Source organism: Olea europaea, chromosome 13, assembly GCF_002742605.1.
Source record: "Olea europaea var. sylvestris chromosome 13, O_europaea_v1, whole genome shotgun sequence".
Lineage (NCBI taxonomy): Eukaryota > Viridiplantae > Streptophyta > Magnoliopsida > Lamiales > Oleaceae > Olea > Olea europaea.
The window spans coordinates 8,477,864-8,499,502 of NC_036249.1; the positions used below are offsets into that span (position 1 = coordinate 8,477,864).

Consider the following 21,639-nt stretch of genomic DNA (forward strand, 5'->3'; position numbering starts at 1 on the left):
ATGGGTTTATGGAAAATGTTTTCCATGAAAAATTTCTACTATTGAACATGTCAAAAAGTGAGAAATTGAATTTAATTTTCATTTTTCATGAAAAATGGAGGCATATCGATCGTGGCCTAATTTGAAAAGTTTGCTTAATAAATACATGTGAATGGTTGGAAACCTATAAAATCTTTATTTATTACTAATTTTTACCAGTTTATAATTAAACATTTTATAATCAATTTTCAGACGTGCTTATAATGAATAAAAACATAAAAAAGAAAGAAATGGGAAAAAAAGGGAAAAAAAAAAGTGATCTATTAATGAAAGGGCCAGCGACGTTGAAGCGGACGGGTCAAACCCACACCGCATTCCCGCCCACCACAATGCTCATCAACTGAACAAACCAAACCCCAAACCAGACCACAACCGCAGCCGCCGCTTCCACCCCACCGCCACCAATGTTAAAATTCTACGAACAGATAATCGGAGACCTCCTGGAGGACTCTAGCGGCGGTCTTGTAATCCTCTCCGGCGGCCTCGGCCTCTTTAAACTAATATCCTATCTTCTCCACCTTCACGATCCCTCTCAAGGCTCCCTTCTCATCCTCTCCGCTTCTCCTTCCCAAAAATCCTCTATTCTCCGCAATTACCAAGACACCCTGAATCTCGAAACGCCGATTTCGACCTCTGAAATCACCTTCGATCTTCCGGCTCCGCAGCGCCTCTCCCTCTACGGCTCTGGTGGAATCTTCTTTATCACCGCCCGGATATTAATTGTCGACTTACTCACCCACCGCCTACCGACTACTGCTGTTGCCGGAATTATTCTTCTTAATGCGCATTCACTTTCTGATACTTCTACTGAGGCATTCATCGTGAGGATTTTGAGGTCTTCTAATCGGTCTCTCTACGTTCGAGCCTTTTCCGACCGGCCCCACGCAATGGTCTCGGGCTTTGCTAAAGCTGAAAGGACACTCAAGTGCCTTTTCCTCAGGAAACTCCACCTTTGGCCTAGGTTTCAGGTATTATGATTTTGAATGAAGTTTTGAGTATACAATTCTTGTTTTTTTTTCCCAGTACAAAGTACGATCTTTCAACATGAAACCTTTACCTGCTATGTCGTCCCACTGGAAATTGGGTAGCATAAAACCTCTACCTGTTATGCCATCACACGAAGCATTGCGGCAAATTTTCGTTTTGTTGATCCCTATTTTTTTGTTATTTTAGGTACATGTTTCACAGGATTTGGAGAGGGACCCGCCGGAGGTGGTTGATATTCGGGTGCCAATGTCACCCTACATGATTGGGATTCAGAAAGCGGTGATTGAGGTAATGGATGCTTGTTTAAAGGAAATGAGGAAGACGAACAAGGTTGATGTCGAGGATTTGACTGTTGAGAATGGATTGTTCAAGTCGTTCGATGAGATAGTAAGGAGGCAGTTGGATCCTATTTGGCATACATTGGGGAAGAAGACAAAACAGCTTGTTTCCGATTTGAAGACACTGAGGAAGTTGTTGGATTACCTCGCCAGGTAATGTATCTTTGACTTTAACTTTCTAACATTTCATTGGCAATAGGAAGATAAGAAGAATTAAAATACTAAGTGATACAAGATAAGGCTTTGTTAAAGTTGTACAATTGGCATGAATTTCTGCCTTTCAATTCTACGGGTCTGGTTAAAGATATGAATTTCATTGGTCTTTAGGGTTTGGTTTCATTACAATTGCTAACAATGTGATTCCAAAATGATCGAAATACTAATTTGCTACCGGATTAAAAATGATTTCCACTAACAGTTCAAATTTTGCAAGTTTATACCTCAGATTCCGATATGGAGAGAGAAAGAAAGGGGGGGGGTTTCTTTTTTCGCTTCAATTGAAAAATGCCGCTGTAAATTGAAATTCACTTCTTTCAGTGTTTCTGAGTGGCACTTCTTAAGAAGAATGAGAGTAATGATCTTAGAAGATGTGGAGATTTGGTGATACCATTAGGCTGCTGGAGGTCATCGGCAATGATGTGATGTAAACCTTGTTCTGCTTGATGAGTAACTAAAATTGTTGAACTGAACAAGAGTTTGAAAATGACGTGGCTTTATCTACATGAGAAGAAAGATAAAATCTAACCTTTCTTACTAAAGCACTTGCTATGTTGAGTAAAATTTGAACTTACAGATATGCTGATCAATTCATCATAAAATCGTTAAATGTGTTGAATAACTGACATTTAACCTGCCCAAATCCATTCACTTTAAAAGATTCCATTAAAACTCAATTCTTTGTTTATGAACATGTTGTTATTGTTTGGATTTAGCAGTGTAAAGTTGTCTAATGGACATGAAACGATTTGCTCTGAGCAATTTGGCGTTTTACTTAGACTTGATAGATAATATAACGCAAAGCTAGCGATATTATTGATTCATTTGAGAAATTTATCGTCTTTTAAGAATGAAATTGTTTTATTATGCTATCATTGATGTAGATAACTAAGTGTAAGAGATTGTGTATTGCCCTTGTACATTGGTCACTGCTGCATCTTCCTTGGTATTGATGATTTATTTGATCATTTAGTTCCTTTTATCTATATTTTAGTTTGGAATGTGGACTTTTACATGGATCTGCATTGATAGGTATGATGCGGTGACTTACTTGAAGTATCTGGACTCGCTGAGAGCCTCAGAGAGTTTTCGATCTGTTTGGATCTTCTCTGAGTCTAGTTACAAGATTTTCGAGTACGCAAAGAAAAGGGTTTATCATTTTGGTAGGTCAGATGGTGGAAAATCCTTAGTCCCAAGTAAGACACTATCCACCAAGAAGAGAAAACTAGAAAAAAACAAGAGCGAGGATGGTAAGTTCCCTTTTTCCTTTTATACTGGTAACTTCTCTTGTATTTCACTGGATGTCTTATGTTTCCCGATTGATTTTGTTGGAAATGCATTTAGAGGTTTATCCTGCCTGTCCTTTTCCCATGAAATGAAACTCAACTTGTTAAAACTGTGCAGTTTATTAGTTTTATGTATGAAAAAGCATAGCAGGGAAAGAAGGTACATTAAGCATTTGGTATATTTTTTTTTCATGAGAACTATCATCTTAAGTTTCTATTATTTCATGTGGATATGTAGATTCCTCTGCAAGGGCAAATAGTGGGTTAGTTTTGGAGGAAGTCTTGGAGGAGCCTCCAAAGTGGAAGGTGTTGCGTGTGAGTGAGTGAGTTCCATTTTTTCTTTTTGGTTATTATACATGGTTTAATTGATTGTAAGGATATTTTGTACGCCAAATGATTTTAGCTATTGCTAAATGCCAATGATATTGGATATTTTTAATGAAGAGAATTATGTGTGGGGACCATTTTTTCAGGAGATTCTTGAAGAGATACAAGAGGAAAGAGAGAAGCAAGTGTCTTCAAGGGAAGAACTAATACATGAAGGGGAGACAGAATACAATGGAATGGTTCTAGTAGCTTGCAAAGATGAACGCTCATGCATGCAGCTTGAGGATTGCATCACGAAGGGCACCCAAAAGGTTTCTAAAACTCTCAGCTGTTTCTGTGCATTTTTCTAGGCCTTGATTGCGATTTTGGGTTTTGTCATGAATGATGATGTAGACCTGCTTCTGTTGATTCTACCACTTTTTAGAAGCTCTTAAAGCCTTAAATTTTTGTTTAATGTGTGAAAACTTCAAATCTGGTTTCGCTGTAATTTACCATCCTCGTGGTTTGGGAAAATCTGAAATTTAAACATTGGCACAATTGTCGAATATGGGTTGGGGCCTCAAATGCTACGCCACTTTGAGGTTTGAAGCTTAATTCTGATTATTTTGCAAGTAAACCATAAAAATACCAATGAATTTTAAGTGTGATTCGTAGTTTTATTTTTCACATTCTTATTTGTTCTCTAATTTGTTGAGAGTTATTTATTTGAGTTCCTAACGCCTAACCCCATCACTTCAAACGATTCAAAATTAAAAAGAAACTGAAAATTCTGTGTTGGGCTTCTGCACTCTAACAAGAACAGCACAATGTTTTTTCTTGTTCACCTTGACTATTGAAGTCTATTTTTATCCAATAACTACTATAGATCTTTCAAAGCCCATCATTATCCTCTTGATTTAGCTTCCAAAATTGTAGAAATGTTAGCACTAAGGGTCCTGATAGTTCACTTCTCCCAAAAATCAAATTTGCGTTAAATCTCAAGAGAGAAACTTTGTAACTTCAATATCTATATTGTTAAGTTTATTCCTTTTCCAATTGATCTATTTGGTGCTTCTGTTATATGCCCAAGAATGAATTTATACCTTGATATTGTGGCTAACGATACATTTTGAATTTAAAGTTGCGATTTTGAAGAATACAATACCTAGTTATTAAAATAATTCCCAGGAGAACAAGATTATGTGCATTTTTAAGTAATGAAAATAATTCTTGAATCAGTTCAAGTTGATTTGACGATAACTTTAATATTATAAAAAGGAAAAATTGCAGCAACGGTCCCTAACCTTTTCAATTTTTGCAGAATTTGCCCTAAATTTAATTTTGTGCCGACGAAGGCCCCCTAAACTTTCATAAATATGCAGCTGGAGTTCAAATGCATCCATTTGACCATTAGTTGACCAAGAAAGTCAAAATTTGATTAATTTTGACTAAATTAAAAAGGACAAAAGGGTACTTTACATTTTCTTCATATTAAATAAGTTAAAAAATTAAATTAAAGAACACCAAAAATAAAACTAAATATATAACCCCACTCCACTCCACCCCACCCAACCCCATCCCACTCCACTCCCCAAATCAAAATTTGATGAGGTCTCTTCTTCTCCGACGAGACCTACCGGAAACCGTCACCACCGCCACCGTTGTCACTGCCACCTTTGACCTACACCGCCACCACAACTCCCACTCGCCACCACACACTACCAGTGTCGACACCCTCCATTGCCACCTTCCAGCCTACTGCACATTCGAAAATCCAACCTAGAAAAGTCACCCTCACACTTGAAAATCAAACCAAGAAAAATCACCAACACTTGCCACTCACCCACCACTGTCAGTAAGAAGCCAGAAATCAAATCCCACCCTCACCCAAAGATCAGAATTTGAAATCCTAGAAGCTGTATCGATTTTTTGTTCCCTTTTTTTGTTGAAATGCCATCATTAGATTGAACACCTAGATCGTGGGAGTTGACCTGTGATGATACGCAACGGTGGGTGTGAATGGAGGATGAGTTGTCAGCAATTTTTGAGTTTGCAATTTGGGGGATTTTGGTTGTTATTCTGACGACATCTGGTAGAGTTAGGGGAGGTGGTTGGATGGGATGTGTAGAGGGGAATGAGGGCTCCTCAGTTATGTGTGGATCTTACGGTTTAGGCAGTGGTGCCAGCTGTGGGGAGGCTGATTTTTGCAGATTCATTGATTTTATTTTTATTTGGGTTCCATTTGGCAATGGAGAAGGTGGCAACGGAGGTGGAGGTGGTTGTGGATTTGGTGGCAGTGGTTTGATTTTGGTTGGCATATGAGGGTGGGCATATGTGGGTTTTGGAGAAGAAAATAATCTTAGGTAGTGCTGGCCGGTGTTGGTGGCTGATTTTCAGCTATGGGGGATAGGTTGGGGGTGAAGAAAAAACCATTTTTTCCTTTGATTATTTATTTATTTATTTAATGTGATAATGTTAAACTTACTATTTTACCCCTTCTTAGTTTGGTAAAAAATAATCAAATTTTGACTTTTTTTGTCAACTAATAGTCAAATGGATGTTTGACTCCAACTGTTTATTTATGAAAGGTTATAGACCTTGGCTGGCACAAAATCAAGGTAGGAGTAAAATCTACAAAAATTGAAAAGGTTAGAACCGCTGCTGCAATTTTTCCTTATAAAAACCATTATCATTCTGTTGAGTTAGCAATTGATAGAAATACTGATTCTTCTAACCATTCTACTCGTTCTATTTTTTTTATTTATATTGCTTTATTTATTCCTCAGTCTTTGTCCCTGAAATGATATTGAGGAAGGGAAATTTATACATAGGTTGAAAAAGCAACTCTATCCTGTACTGTTCGTTGTTTAGAATCTTTAGATGACATACTTTGGACTTGTTCTTTTAGCTTACCACTTGCCTTTGCTGCTTTTTACACTATAAGAAAGATGTCTTTACATTATTTATAAGCAAAGTTAGATAATTGACCTCCCACTGTAGTGCTTTTTTATGCTTTGTGTGCACCCTCTGAGTTGGTTAATCTATCGACTAAGTTTCTAGAAGAACACTTCTGCTGAAGTATTCCTTCTAAAGTTGATCTCATGGACCGAATATCTGTGATTGAACATCATTTAACTGCTATTTTATTGTCTTTGACGAATTCACTCGTTGTTAAGTGATAAAAAAGTGTAATTTCTTTAAATATGAAACTTAATATTGCCTTCTATTCTGTAGTCCTAAGTGACAATACATGGCTGCAATGTTTAATGATGAAGAAGGGATCATTTGACCCATGGAATCATTTCCTTCAATCACAAACCATAAAATCAAGCTAGGTGGTGATGACTATCCATACTTCCAAATCAAAAAGGTTTTAAGGCTGATATAATTGCATGTAATTTCGAAAAGCCTCGTGTTTTATCCTTTATCAAATGGAATCCTTCCACCAAAACGAACTGGTGTGCCCCAACCTCTAAACTTGAGATACTCAAATGCCTTAACATATAAATTGCGGGGTTGAAAACTGCAGTCGTTACTTTCAAAAGAAGTTGGTTAAGACAATGTACATGGTCAGAAGTTCCTGCTTGGAATAAGAATCTAGTTTTTTTTGTGTGTGTGTGTGTGTGTTGATTAAGACAACTTACAAAGTGAATTTGGGACGAGCTTTACTGACCAATCACTGCCTACGGTGGTGATTGTGAAAGGTGGTCTTTCTCCATGTTCTTTGAGTTCAAACGGGGGAAATATTATCTGTGTCTTTCATGTTGGAAGACTTTACAGAAGTCTAACAATGTGTGTGTGTGTGTGTGTGTGTGTGTGTTGATTAAGACAACTTACAAAGTGAATTTGGGACGAGCTTTACTGACCAATCACTGCCTACGGTGGTGATTGTGAAAGGTGGTCTTTCTCCATGTTCTTTGAGTTCAAACGGGGGAAATATTATCTGTGTCTTTCATGTTGGAAGACTTTACAGAAGTCTAACAAAGTGACGGTATTGCATAGGATATAAATGAATGAATTTCTAGCTGACTTGCTAAGAAGATAAAACTGATTTTTCAGTATGGTTGATTCTTGGTTAAATAGCAAATGCTAGTGTACTGTAATTACTCTGACAGTCTATCTAAAGAAATGGAATTACTCTAAAAAATTTGGAGTGTAGTTCTATTTTATCATGCAATTGTTTGAATTCTAGGTTATCTTTAGCTTTTCCCTACAAGTCATAATAGGACTAAGTATTTCAATATCATAGATATGGTACCTATTAGGGAAAGTATAGTGATGTGTATAGGCAGATGCTCATTGCAATATTGATGTTTCCTACAATTTTCCTGTTTCACATAAGTTCTGAAATTTTGGCGCATCACTGGATTTTGGAAAGTGAATTTCATGCTGCTTGGCTAAATGGAATTCTACTGAGCTGCCCAGTTATTTTGTGGTACTGGAGCAGAATTCTGTATTTCTGACTGATATGAAATGTTTGAAGTTTCTGTTGCATGGTTAATGCAAATGTGAAATTCTTTCTGAATTCCTAACTTATTTCTATGATTCTGTGATTTATTGTTATCGCTTGGACAACTATCAGGATGCACACTTGCCAGAAGTAAATTCTTCCCTTGAACCACAATCCACAACTGCTCAAAATTTGATTACCAGAAAAGCAGGTGGAAAGAAGGAAGCAGAAAAAGAAATGCAGGTATTTGAATGCTTTTGCAATAGATAGTAATCCAAATAGATAAAGATTAGTAATATTGGTACTTTGTCCAGGTCATAGTGGACATGAGGGAGTTTATGAGCAGCCTTCCAAATGTACTGCACCAGAAAGGTATGCGCATCATACCAGTTACCTTGGAAGTTGGAGATTACATACTTTCCCCATTGATATGTGTAGAACGGAAGAGTATACAAGATCTTTTTGGCAGTTTTTCATCTGGTCGTCTATACCACCAAGTAGAAATGATGTCACGCTATTATCGGATACCAGTTCTCCTTATCGAGTTCTCACAAGATAAAAGCTTTTCATTCCTGGTACGATGTAATACCTGAATTTACTTTTATTGCTAGGAAGTGCATTTTAATATTTTCCTCAATTGAGCCACTTAATATCCATGCAGTCCGCAAGCGATATTGGGGATGATGTTTCACCAAATAGCATAATATCCAAACTATCCTTGCTGGTTCTCCATTTTCCTCGTCTGCGCATTCTCTGGTCTCGGAGCTTGCACGCTACTGCAGAAATTTTCACTACTCTTAAAGCAAACCAAGATGAACCCGATGAGGCAAGGGCAATTAGAGTTGGTGTCCCATCAGAAGAGGGTATTGTTGAAAATGATGTTAGGTAATCTATATCCTGCTCTCATAATCCTGGTATGAATATGTTATTCCTTTGATAGCCAAAACCCAAATAAAGAGGTTAATAAATTTCAAGACCCAACTGGTTATTATGTATTGTTAGAGAATTAACAGCGAAGGTGTGTTTGGAAGGTTAATTTTGACACTCGGCTAACTTTTTCCATGTAGAGCGGAAAATTTCAACACGTCTGCTGTGGAGTTTCTAAGGCGGCTGCCAGGTGTGACAGATTCGAACTACAGGTCGATTATGGAAGAGTGTAAAAGCTTGGCCGAACTTGCCCTCCTTCCAGTTGAGAGGCTGGCAGAAGTAATGGGGGGTCTTAAAGCTGCAAAAACCTTGAGAGACTTTCTTGATGCCAAGTATCCAACCTTGCTTTAGGCTTTGGGACAGAGTGAGTTCACTTTGCTCATCCAACGACTCCCATAATTTACCCCTTAGCTTGTCCTTAAATGTTTGTCGAACCGGAATAAATGTCTCTGCCTATGCCATTTGGTAGATGACTTGTAATCTTCAATTTGCTTCTTTATTGTATTTTTAAGCTCCAACTTGGAGCTCTGTGTAGTCTGTAGTTTCTTCAGTGTAATTTTATTGGTATACTCGCCAATTCACCGCCCATACATGGTAATAAAATGATTTTTCTCTCATTTGGACCAAGTTTCTCTGCAAGGTTCTTTTGTTTCATTGCATGTTAGCACCTAAATGGTCATGTATCTTTGCTACAACCGGCATCCTGCCAATGTGGCTGTGGTATCCAATGACCAAAAATCAATCGGCATATTTCAGGCCACTAGTATGTAAAACAAACGGTACATGATTATATATAAACTAGCATTTTTTACTTGCCTAATGTAACAATGCTGAGCTACCATTCAACTGTGACTTTCGTATTGAGGAGATATTAATGCGCTCAAGCTTAGCAAGCAAACGTAGGCTTGGGCTCGAAAGCAAGAAACAAGGGATTGAGCTGTCTGATCGTAGACCACGCAAAGCTTGTAGCTCAACTGATCTACTCCCACTCTGAACTTCTTGGCTCACCCTTGCTTTTATTCAATAGTACGATCTTCGGCCATATGTCCTCGGTTTCGCTTTGGGAGATAGAGCTTATTGTGTTCGTAACATAGCGATGAACATATTTTGATTTGATTAGGTCATTGTCTACCGATAGTTTCATGATTACTTTGTTGTTTGTTTGGCTGCACAGAGAGATAGGCGAATTGTATCATTGCGTATAAGTTGTTTTGAGCACGCTTTCAATACACATTTTTTTTTTAAATTTCTATTTTAAAATGAAGTTTCAGTATTTGTATTGAACTCCATTGAAATATTAGCAAGTTGATCCTCAACTAAAAGAAAGGGAGCAAACTCATCCTCATCCTATTGAAATAGGTCTCTAGCTAGTCCTAATGAACAATTTTCATCAAATATTATGTTAAATGATCACATGATTCTTTATTTTTAAAGAGTATATTTTATAATTTAGAGAGCATCTATAAATTTAAAGAGTACATTTTTTTTTTTTTTAGTATTTCAAAAGACTCTTTATATTTAACACTTAATTTTACTATTCTCAAGAAATATTTATTATTTTTCTATCTTTTATTTTTCACTAACCCCCTCCAAATTATCATATTATTTTCCTCAATTGAAAATTGAAATATTTTGAATGCATTTAATAATAGAGAATAAATTTGGCTAGAGTTTGATAAATACTAACCCATACTGCTCAAATCGACCAACACTATCCAATTCGACCGATTTAGGTTAGTTTTTAAATTCAATTTGGTTGGATTGTCAAATTTGAGGTCAAGTTGGGTTGGATGGGTTATGAATTAAAACCCATCCAGCCCAACCCAATGAGTTAAAAAATTAATACCCAAAATGAAAAATCTAAATGAACGCAATAGTGAAGATAAAGAGAAAATTTTAGAATGTAAAACTGTCATTTTTTTGTACATAGGCCGGCCAATATTAATACTATGTATAATTGCAAAGTTGTTTAACGATAAACTAAAAATTAAGGATTGGATCATGAAATGAATGATTCCCAAAAAGATTGTTAAAAAAAAAAATGCTCAATAATTTCAAACTTATTTATACATTATTTAAAAAAAAAAATTCTTTATATTAAAAAATTTTCCAACTTCAACAAAAAATAACCAAATCGAACTTGAATGGACCCAAACCCAAACCTATCCAAGATTAATCGGTTTGGATTGTGTTTGGTTTAAACCAATAATTGAGTTGAATTTGTTTGCTTTTAGATCAAATCGATCATGTTGAACATGGTTTGGTTTTGATAAAAAAATGTACCCATCCCAACTCATGTCAAACCCTATATTTGACTCTTCAAATTTGGAAAGAGCCAAATTCATTTTCTAAATTATCTGATGGAGATTAAAATCAAAATTTAGTAAATTTCGATAAAAGTAGAAAAATGTATGGTTGAAAAGTTGTGAATCACATGAAATATGTAATTAAAGTAATTGTTGATTTTGATTTAAATTAAAATATAGAGTTTAATCTCTACCAAACAATGGTTAAAATGTTAATTTAAAGAGTTTGTTTGAGTATAATTTTAAGTATTATCTATTTAAAATAGAGAGCATTTTATATCCCCGTTTGGTAGCAATTATTTGCCTAAAAAAAACCAATTTTTGACCGTTATTTTACTATTCCAACCGTTATTTTTATCTTCTTCACTTATAGGTGAGATATATTTTTCTCTCTAACCCGAACTTCAGTAAATTTCCATTTTTTACTTTAAAAGAAAAAGAAAAGAAAAGAAAAGCCAGAGTACTAGGGCTGGACATGATCCGGTTCGGTTCTAACGAGAACCGAACTAATCCGAAATTTTCGGGTATTTAGTAAGTGGAATCGTTGGGTCCAAATTTAATTACGGAACCGTTCGGGTTCGGTTCCGTATTATAATTAAATTTTTTAATATATACAAAGTTATGTTAATTTAATTAATGATATATTCAATTTTAACTCTTACAAAATAACGTAATTCAATCTTATGTGTTTTACGTCTCTCTTTGCTGAATTCTTCATAAATTTCACAGAAAGAGAGATAACGAGCTCAAAATAATTAAAAGAGATGTTGTAGAGTTTTAATTCGATTTTTTTCGGTAGAAACGACACTACAGTAGAATAACAGATTTTGATAAAATTGAGGTCAATTTGATTAAGTTGATTTTGAATTGAAAATTAGAAATAAGAAAATCATATTTTGTCGTTTGAACTAAATTAACTAATTAACAAATTTATTTAGAAAAAATAAAATAATTTTTAAAATAAATTAATTAAAAAAATTACGGAGATTCGGTTCTTATTTGGTTCTTCGGGTCTTGACCTAGAACTGAGATCGAATCATATCTGTCGGTTCTTAATTCAAATACCCGTTCGGGTATTTAACTTGAGAAGAATCATTAGATTAGGATTGATTCGGTTTGAGAGTTTTATCCAGCCCTACAGGGCACAAATTTATAATTCCGATCAAGATGTAAACAACCCGACCCACTATATATATTTGATGACGGGGGCATCCGCAGTCAGTACTCTTCAGGTGCACATTGGGTAAATCTTGACGCAATAGCCTGCAAACTACGTCAGTCAGGTAAATCGTACTGAACAAGTCTTGTGCGACAGGCTCGATTGAGAAAGTATTGATAAAAAAAATTGAACTTGTGATCAAAAGTTTCTGTTTCTGTGCTCACCTACTCCACCAACTCGGTCACTGCTGGGAGGCAATTCCGGTCAAGATGTAAACCACCCGACACCACCCGACCCATTCTTGTATCCATCTCAAACCACCTTGGAATCCTCCAAAGCCTCCACTGAAGCCAATCTTCCCTCCTCCGAGCTATTATTACTTTGTCAGTGGCAACAATGGCTTCTCACTTCCTTCCAACGACCCGAATTAGGTTGGCCTCCCCGTGTCCGAACCCGATTCTATCTGCTCCTTCCTCTGTAGGAGCCTCTTTATCCACCAGCTTTCTTTCTCCTTTCGTGGGTGGCAGCGTATTGGGGAACTTTTCGGGTCATAAAATCCGACCCATCTCCCTCAATCCTTATTCCTCCACCTCTCGCGCCAAACGCGGTGTCGTCACTATGGTACACTTTCTCCGCTTACACGTGTTTTTTTATATGTGGGTTTTTGCTATCAGTTGAGCTTGAGGACTATGCTTTTCTGTTCTTCAGTTTTGTTGGGTATATGGAATGGTGTATATTTTTGTACATACCATATGTGATGGCGTCATTTAGAGCTGAAAAAAAAAAAAAGAATGGCTTTTTTGCTTAACTAGGTATCGGTTTTGATTTCATTCTGTTGTTGATATGACATGTTTCTAATTTTACTAATCAAAAAGTATCTCAAAAGTCATTAAAGGAGTATTTTGATGTATTTGTACCAAATGAATGTAAAAAATATTGGCATCAGATATTTGTAGTAAATTTGATACATGCATATTCCGACTTTTGTTGTCATTTTCTGTGATAATTTTGAAACATCTGTCTTTTATCACGAAGTTCAAGCTCTCGGTGGTGGTACTTTTACTGTTCACTTAAATAAAATGTAGAATGGATCTGCTCAACTTGCCATTGGAATCTTCATTGGTCTATAACAAAAAAACCTTGCAGCCATTTGTTTGCAACTTTTGTTGGCATAGTATTTGCTGTGACTTTTATGCAGCCTAGTTTAGGCCACTTCTACTTACATCTATTTTACATTCTCTCTCTCTACCGATCTCTCTGTTCACATAAAATCTTGGATATCAGACCTTATTTGAACTCTCATTAGTCAGGCCGACATTAATCTAAAGTTTAAACCATTCTTCTTGGAACCCTGCATTTTCTATCAGGTGCATGTTTTCCCTTCACAGATGGCTCGATTGTGACTCCAAACTTCTGCTTGAGTATTCCATAGTCATGATCAGCACAGAATGATGATGAGTGATAACATTGTGATATAGCTGACTGAAAATCTCTCTTAACTTCAAAATAAGTGATGTTTAGGATATTTGTAGTTGCTATTCACCCCTCAATACCTATGCTAAGGTGAAATGTTGGTGGCATAACAATTAAATAATCCAGTGAAACTCTCAATTCACTGATCCTTAGCTGCCCTGTCAGTATATAACCTGTAGATATCCTGTCTTTGCTTGGTTCAATATGTACATTTTTAAGTGGGACTCATTCCCTCAGAGGAAGCAGAGGTATCAGGATTGGCTTTAAGCTTAAGGGTTCAAAATTGATGTTATTCCTGAAGAAAGCATTAGTACCATACTGGCTTGGTTTGCTACAACCATTACTGCACTCCTACCAAGCCTTCTCTCTTTTCTTATAGATAACATAGAACTCTTTATAGAATCCCATCCCTACTAGGATAGGTTTGGAAGCTAGGATTGGTTAGACTGTACTGTACATCCTGTTCGGGGCATCTAGACTGATCCCTAAGACCCTCTCCCAAATGGTCCAAATGGAAAAAGAAACAGGAAAAAGAACCTTCTAAGAATTATCTCAAGAGTGATTATTGTTTAAAAAATGTAGTTAACTTTCAACCATAGGCAAAGATCCAAGGAGCTCTGACAATCCTGAAGAGAGACATCACTAATTGGGCTACATTGCAACTAAAATTCACTAATGGCTAAGAGTTTTCTGTTTGGTTACAAATGTCACTGAAATTATTTGGGATGAATTTTTGATGGAGTGGAGGTCTTTCATGATAATCCTATCAATAGAAGTCAACAAACGAAAATGGATGCTGCTAACTTTGATGGTTCTTCATACTGGATGATGGCTCTAAATTTTTGGTTATTTCTCCTTGGAGGAATTTTGCACCTAGTTATCATCAACATTTGGGAGATGATGGTGGTGGTTGGGTTAAGGGAGAGAGCTTGGCTTTGATTCAATACATCAGATGGCTTGGATGGTAGCTTTAAAGTCATAAAAAATTGAAGTTTTTTATAGACTCACTAGTAAAAGGGATATTTAAGGCTTATGCATTGAATCCTGCCTCATGTGAGGCTTCCATAAAATGCCTTGGAGCTTATTTCTTAAGGGCCATTTGCGAGTCTTTACGCCTTAAGGTGGGTATTCTCCCTTATGTCTTGTCTTTTTATGGACGTTTTTGTTATTGGCTTTTGTTATGTATGTGGTTCATATAGAGTGGAGGCATTGGCCTTGCGCGGGTTCAAGGCCTTGCGCGGGTTTAATTTAGTGTCTGGTCGTCAGGGATGCTAAATGGGTTGGGGGTGCTGTGCGGGGGCAACGCCCTCGTGGTACGGTATAGGGTATTTTCTTTTACGGGCTTTAAAATCTTTTAGATAGGGTTAGTAGAAATAATATGTTATAACCCTATTTTTTACTACTGATTGAAATTATCTCCGATTCGCTCTCGTGGACGTAGTCACACTGTCGAACCACGTAAATTCTTGTGTTGATTTCTCTATTTTATATTTTTATTATTGCGCATAAAACTCAACAGCCTTAGATTTTTAAGTTATTTATTGGTATTCTAGATTGTTTAACGGGTAATTATTTATTTATTTCTTTATTTATTTTTTATGCTTACATGGAAGGGAAAGGGGAAGGAGAATACATGATTGTTAGTGGAAAGATGATGATAAAGAATGAGAAGAAACCTATAGTGATGATGATGTTGATCATTTGATTGATTTCCTTAAAGATCCTTTCTGCAGTAATGTTATAAGAGATACCTAAGTTGTTTCTACTTCTATTAGTATCTTTTGATTTTGTTTTGTGATTACTATTTTGAGAACTTAATATTTGTTACTTAGTTAATCTATTTATTTTTGTCTGTGAGTTAGACTTTTATTTTGTTAACAATTTCATTATGAATTTTCAAAGATGGTTTATGGTTAATCATGAGCTTTTCTTTTATTACTTTGAATCGTTTTATTGGTTTGTCTTGAGGCTTACGCCTCAAAGTGCATTGAGGCGTACACCTCGCCTCACAAAGATAAAAGTTATTGGTACTTGATTAAACTTCTTAAAACTAGTATAGACCAAGTTCTATACAGTATCTAACAAAGGAAAGTATTTTTACCATCCAAATCCAGCTGGCGCCAACACATATAATATCCCAACTTCCAGCACCACACCTCCAAATGAGGATCCATCTTTAACCACATAATCATTTTGACCATGTGTTTCTTTGTACCTCTGGGAGTCTAGAGTTTTACTCTTTGGAGTTTGCTACAGCAACCTTCTGAGCAACTCTGGTTGTTCTAATTTATAGGCCTCCAAAATTTTCAATTTTCACTTTCTTGCTGGCCTCTTAGTGATTCCTCTTCTTGTCCTCAGAAGGAGCCACGAAAAATTCTGAGATCCTGTCCAGCATGTCGGTTTTAGTCTTTGGGAGCATTCCTCACTGTCACTGCATATGAATGATATCAAAGAATTTTATCCTTAATTAAAGTCATTCCTCTTGTGAAGGACATTAATTTAGCTCAGACCTGGCCAATATATTATGTACTTTGTATGCCATGTAGTGATGGTGCCTTACGTTGGCTTAGATTTCAGGACGGGAAAACCATGGTACTCGAGTACCTTCAGATTTTTTTTTCATAAATCTTGGGCAAGTAGTAAGCATTTTTCACATGCAGACAGAGTGTATTTGGTGAAAGAAAACGTTGGACTTGGAAAAGTTAATGGACTGATCAGGCATGTAACAAAAATTGAAAAAATTTTAATTTGGAGACAGCAGTTTTCCGAGAAATTTAATTTTTCATTTATGAAACTAAAGGGCTGGCTGCTTTTGGAGGCTTTGTCTGGTTTCCATTCTTCATTCCTCCATTTACATTTATGGGCAATGTTAAGCAAACATTACTCCAGGCACTGGATGAAAATGTCTCATATTGGTGTCCACTTGCCCAAGTTACGATGTTAACCAAGTTTTCAAGAACATAATTTCTTCAAAATAGAAGAAAATTAATGTTAACAAATTGAAACTAGAACTCAAATGTTTAAAATTACTTTTGAATCCACTTATATGATCGGCATCCCACTGCAGTTTGATGAAAGCCCAATAGTTATTTTCTCATTTATTAGTAAAGCTTATATTTCATAATCTGAACCATCAGCGACAGTTCTTTTGAGTATAGAATCTAACTCTAACCTCAATGAGAATAGTCTCCATACTTCCAACTCTGGTAATAGATGTTGGACGCTAGAGCATGGGGACGAAGTTGCAGCAGGAATGAGAGCACTAGAGAGGGCAATTTGAAGAAATCCCTTATTCTAGAGCTTCAATCGGAAAGTATATATTGAAACAATGATATGTGTTTTTATTAAAAGTATGAGTATATGTTGGTTGTCATAGATAAATTTCAAGAAGAAACATAAACTTTTCCATGTGTACACTTGATTCTCACGTTATTTGGAAGTTGGAGGGTGAAGGAGTTGCATGAGCTTGCTATGTAAGTACAACATACTTACCCACACCAATTTGTAGGAAATGATCCCTCCTTATCTGTGTTGCACAGACACTTCAACTAAAGTGTTGTGTTCGTTCATGTGTTTGTATCGTGTCGAATGCAGACTCATTTTTCATTCTTTATCAAAAGTATAATATATTTTTAACTCACAATTATCATTAAATAACAAATAGATACTCATTACTCATAGTCTCATATTTAAAATATTTCGAAAAGAAAAATTAATAACACGTATAAAACTAACTTTATTCTATATAAATGAAGAATTTTAAAGAATTTAATGAATGTTTTGACGACTTGTCATCTTCGTACTTTTTTAAAGAATCGTGTGTCGGCATGTCCATTAGACACACGTGTTCGTGTCAGTGCATCATAGCTTCTTATTTTGTTCAACTTAAGAAATGATGAACTCCTTTGTGATAGAGCTGGGCTTATCCTTCTGTGGACTGTGAATTCTTAATAATGAGCAGGGCTCTAAGTCGAAATTTTGGCTTTTAATGATGGGGAATTGGTTCTTACAAAGAATTTATAAATTCTTCACTGGAGATTTTATTGTGAATCTATTGTGAATTTACAAATTTATACGTATTCTTCATCCACAAAGATCAGAAAAACGAGTCACATTACTCTATTAATTTTGATCAAACTTTTTTATGCATTACAATCTATTTATTTTGCTCGTATGGTAAAATTATTGATAAGATTATTGTAAATTCTTTTATTATTCTCTTTCCATCATCTTATTTCTCATCTGCATTCTAAGGTGTATAGAACTTTCTTCTCAAACAACTAGCCCATGACAAGTGCATTTGTTTAATTTTTCAATATGATGATATGCTATCTGGGTAAGATACGAATTGTCTATGTGGTGATGCTTCTTGTTGCTGTTTGTGTCCTTTTTTGGTAACTTGTTTAACTCATTGCACTCAATAAACAGTAGCATCTCAATTTTTTTCCTCTTAGTAAAATAATATCATTAAATTCAATCTATCTCATTATGGATAAAATAAAATTATTGATAAGCGTATTAAACATTGTTTGAATCATTATTTTTAATTTTCTTCTCCAAATGCCCCACAAACCATTTTAATCATTGTTGATCTGGCCATGCTTCTAGTCGTTGTTTGTGTCCTCTATTTTGTTTTGGTGATTTTCTTGACTGTTATTGAAGTCTAAAAATAGTATATCCCACATACTTATAATGAATATGCTTCTAATATTCTCATTAGCATCTTGAATGTTGGTTGGGGTACAATTCTATTAACAGGTCATCCCTTTCTCAAGAGGAAGTGCCTGGGAGCAACCTCCTCCAGATTTAGCATCTTACTTGTATAAGAATCGTATTGTCTACTTGGGCATGTCTCTGGTGCCATCTGTCACGGAACTGATACTCGCTGAGTTTCTTTACCTTCAGTATGAAGACGAGGAAAAGCCAATTTATCTTTACATAAATTCCACCGGTACAACCAAGGTTAGACCTAATTATGCTTATCTGACTAATCTACAAAGATGCTTCAAATCTTGTGGAAAAGGGTACGACATATTGTTGAGTTTACCAATTTATCATTGCTTAAAACTTCAGCAGCTTAAGATAGAATTCAATTTTTCAGCATAAGGATTTGTAATTAAGATTAACATCATGCCCGAACAGAGTTACATCTGCGCTTCAATTGCCACTTGATGATTATAAGACTGATGATATACAGCCTCAGAAATTTATTTCCCCTTTCCAATAGAAAGAATTACATGCATAGATAGATATATAAATATGATCAATTTTACTTGCCATTTTTTTTTTTTAAATTTTGAGTTTAATAGTGGCAAACAGGCTGGTAGGTTTATTTTTTATGTAAATCTATGTTCTATTGAATATTTTTCCTTGTTAACTATAATACATATTCTACTTGATATGTTTCCTTTAGTTGGTTTCCTATCCCTTCTTCTTGGGTTGAGGGGTGTGTGGAAGGAATCCTGTTCCTTAAACCGTAGCCAAAGTGGGGAATTGTTTCCCAAATCCAATGCATTATTGGCATGCACTTGAAATTATTACCCTGAACTTGAATTTTGTGGAAGATTCAGGAGAGTTCTTATTTGGGCTAATCTCAGCCCTTTTAATTTCTGCATTGAGGCTCTTCTGCAAAATTTGCATGTTATTGATGCATACATATTTTAGATGGCAGTGCCTTGGACTAATTTGTTGTTAAAAGTATAACCGTTTCAACTCCATCCTATTTTTTTAATTTTATATTGGGTTCAGAAAATGCTGTCATAATTGGCTTGTAAAGGCATTTTCCCTTTACTGTGCATTGCACTAGGGAACACGTAGTTCTCAAATTTCATGAATAATTGTTCTTGTAAGCTTTTAATGTGAAGCTTCTGCAAAATGAAATGATGAACATACTTCAGGATGACTGATTCATCATTCTATTTAATTTTCACAATTTTGCAGGGTGGGGAGAAGTTGGGCTACGAGACAGAGGCTTTTGCAATTTATGATGTTATGAGGTTATAAATCTTATTGTCATTCTTGTACCTTATTTTTGTCAGTGGCATAAAAGGCTGCTGCAAGATTGATCTTTGTGTAGCCATTTTGAAAATATGGTTCAACCATAAGATAATATTAATATCTGCGAATCAGTTTTGTGAAAATGTGCATTTACTAAAATTTCTGAAATAGAGCAATGATGGAAGATTGTGTCTTCTACTTGCTATGTTTTATTTAGTTTTACTTGTTAGTGTAGATTGAGCTAAAGCTATCATCTTGCTTACTAAGATTATACAGTCATGGGCATTTGACAGATTCGTGAAGTTATTTTTCCCCTTTCCTTCAATGAAGTCATATAAATCTCATCTCGCTTAAAATCATTAAATTTTTTTCAGAATCACTTTTGCTATCTTGAACATTTCAAGATATATGATGAAAGAATAATCATATTTTGGAAATGTTGAACCATGTGCTCAACTATTGTTGTGTCAAGTGTGTAAATTCACTTTCTTGTATTCATTGCAATCTAATGAATAACTGGGCATGAAGGTATGTCAAGCCACCTATTTTCACACTGTGTGTTGGAAATGCTTGGGGAGAAGCAGCCTTGCTTTTGGCTGCTGGTGCAAAAGGCAACCGTTCTGCCTTGCCGTCATCAACAATCATGATTAAGCAGGTTCTTGTTAGCTAAAATGCATGTTTTTCTTTCTGATTTTAAATTCTTGAGAATTGATAATCTGCCTTCGGTTCTAATCAATCCCCATCCTTCAAGGCACACTAACGAACCTAGTATTGCAACAATTTGATTTTGTTTCCTTGCTCAGTGTTATTTCTATACTAATATCCATTAGGCCGTGTAATTTGCAGCCAATTGCAAGATTTCAAGGTCAGGCATCAGATGTTGAACTTATGAGAAAAGAAGTTAAAAATGTGAAGGCTGAGTTGGTAACGAACAATCGTTTGGGTCTTTGTTTCCCTCTGCTTAGTCCCATGTTTTCTTGTTGCAGAAAATCGAAAAGAATGTCTGTTTTGTGTGCTCATTGTTGCATGCTTTTGACCAACTGTATTTATGCCTGCGTGCATGTGAAAGAGTCATCATCCGTCACACTCGTTTCCATTGGAAGTTGCATTGCAAAATGATAACAATGTATATCCTTGGCAAACAGCTGAACCTATGCTTATTGACCTTTCATACTTGATTTGCAAAGGTTAAACTTTACTCGAAGCATATAGGAAAATCGCCTGAGCAGATTGAAGAAGACATAAGGCGTCCAAAATATTTTAGTCCGAGCGAGGCAGTTGAATATGGGATCATTGACAAGGTAAAGTACCTCTATTTAGCTATGTCATATATTATTTTGGCTTTGAGGGCATCATGCAACTTACATTTTCTCCCAATGATAAGGTTCTGTACAACGAAAGGAGCAGTGAAGATAGAGGGGTTTTGACTGACCTGAAAAAAGCTCAACTTATATAAATTACACAAAATTATTATCAATCCAAGAAGCAACGATAGGGGTGGTACGATCATTACCTGGTAATCATGATCGTGTAAATTATTTGATGTTGAACCAGTTGCAAATGGTAAATAATCTAATGCAACAGGTTTAGGGCAATTCTTCACTATGGCTATTCCCCTTGTCACAAACTCGTCCGTTGTCTACATCTGTCAATATAACAGCAGCTGTACTAAATTTGATTGACTGAATTGGTAGAGTGAACGTAGCTTGATATCCTTAAATTACTGTTAAAATTTGAAATTTCCACTCGTTTTCATTTACAGTGAATCCTAGTGTTTCCCAGTACATGACATCATGCTGTAAGAGGATGACGTTTCCAAGTAATGCAGTTAAGCATATCTTTCTTGTACCATAATTTGAATAACAATTACACTTGATTAAATTGAGTTTATGTTTTACTTCTCAAGCCAATGTTTTGGTTTCTCATTGTTTCCTGATGCCTCCTCTGGTGAACATTTGCACTCTAAATGTACATTCACTTGTTTCATTCACCATATTTTAAACCTCCACTGGCAATATAATACTGAATGAGCATCTGCCAATTTTAGAAACACCAATTGCTGGTTCTTTCCATGGGCACCTCATTATCTCAATTAGTTGCTTCTATCTTTTTGGAGAACTTGTGACACGTGGGAGGTGGAAATTTACTGATGTGA

The 21,639-nt window shown here is 35.8% G+C and overlaps 2 protein-coding genes across 6 annotated transcripts; both read left to right on the forward strand.

Moving 5' to 3' along the window:
- Nucleotides 1-325: 325 nt before the first annotated feature.
- LOC111408404 (DNA repair endonuclease UVH1) lies at nt 326-9,166 on the forward strand. The gene is made up of 10 exons (XM_023038170.1): nt 326-1,007; nt 1,213-1,517; nt 2,613-2,830; nt 3,105-3,181; nt 3,340-3,540; nt 5,198-5,482; nt 7,677-7,865; nt 7,937-8,197; nt 8,284-8,507; nt 8,690-9,166. Exons 1-10 carry the CDS (start codon nt 444-446, stop codon nt 8,898-8,900), a joined length of 2,535 nt encoding a protein of 844 aa, XP_022893938.1. The 5' UTR covers nt 326-443; the 3' UTR covers nt 8,901-9,166.
- A 3,124-nt stretch (nt 9,167-12,290) lies between these two features.
- LOC111407500 (ATP-dependent Clp protease proteolytic subunit-related protein 4, chloroplastic-like) lies at nt 12,291-21,404 on the forward strand. Of its 5 annotated transcripts, none has more exons than XR_002705117.1 (8): nt 12,300-12,635; nt 18,246-18,449; nt 19,428-19,483; nt 20,013-20,139; nt 20,331-20,408; nt 20,672-20,785; nt 20,869-21,000; nt 21,069-21,404. XR_002705117.1 is itself a non-coding variant. In XM_023037014.1 (7 exons), the coding sequence occupies exons 1-7, from the start codon at nt 12,411-12,413 to the stop codon at nt 21,247-21,249; spliced, it is 807 nt and encodes a 268-aa protein (XP_022892782.1). In that variant the 5' UTR covers nt 12,297-12,410; the 3' UTR covers nt 21,250-21,394. The 5 variants fall into 5 exon arrangements, 3 of the variants coding, with proteins under 3 accessions (XP_022892780.1, XP_022892782.1, XP_022892781.1); XR_002705118.1 differs by having other exon boundaries at nt 21,247-21,394; XM_023037014.1 differs by lacking the exon at nt 20,869-21,000 and having other exon boundaries at nt 12,297-12,635; nt 21,247-21,394.
- The last annotated feature ends 235 nt before the right edge of the window (nt 21,405-21,639 follow it).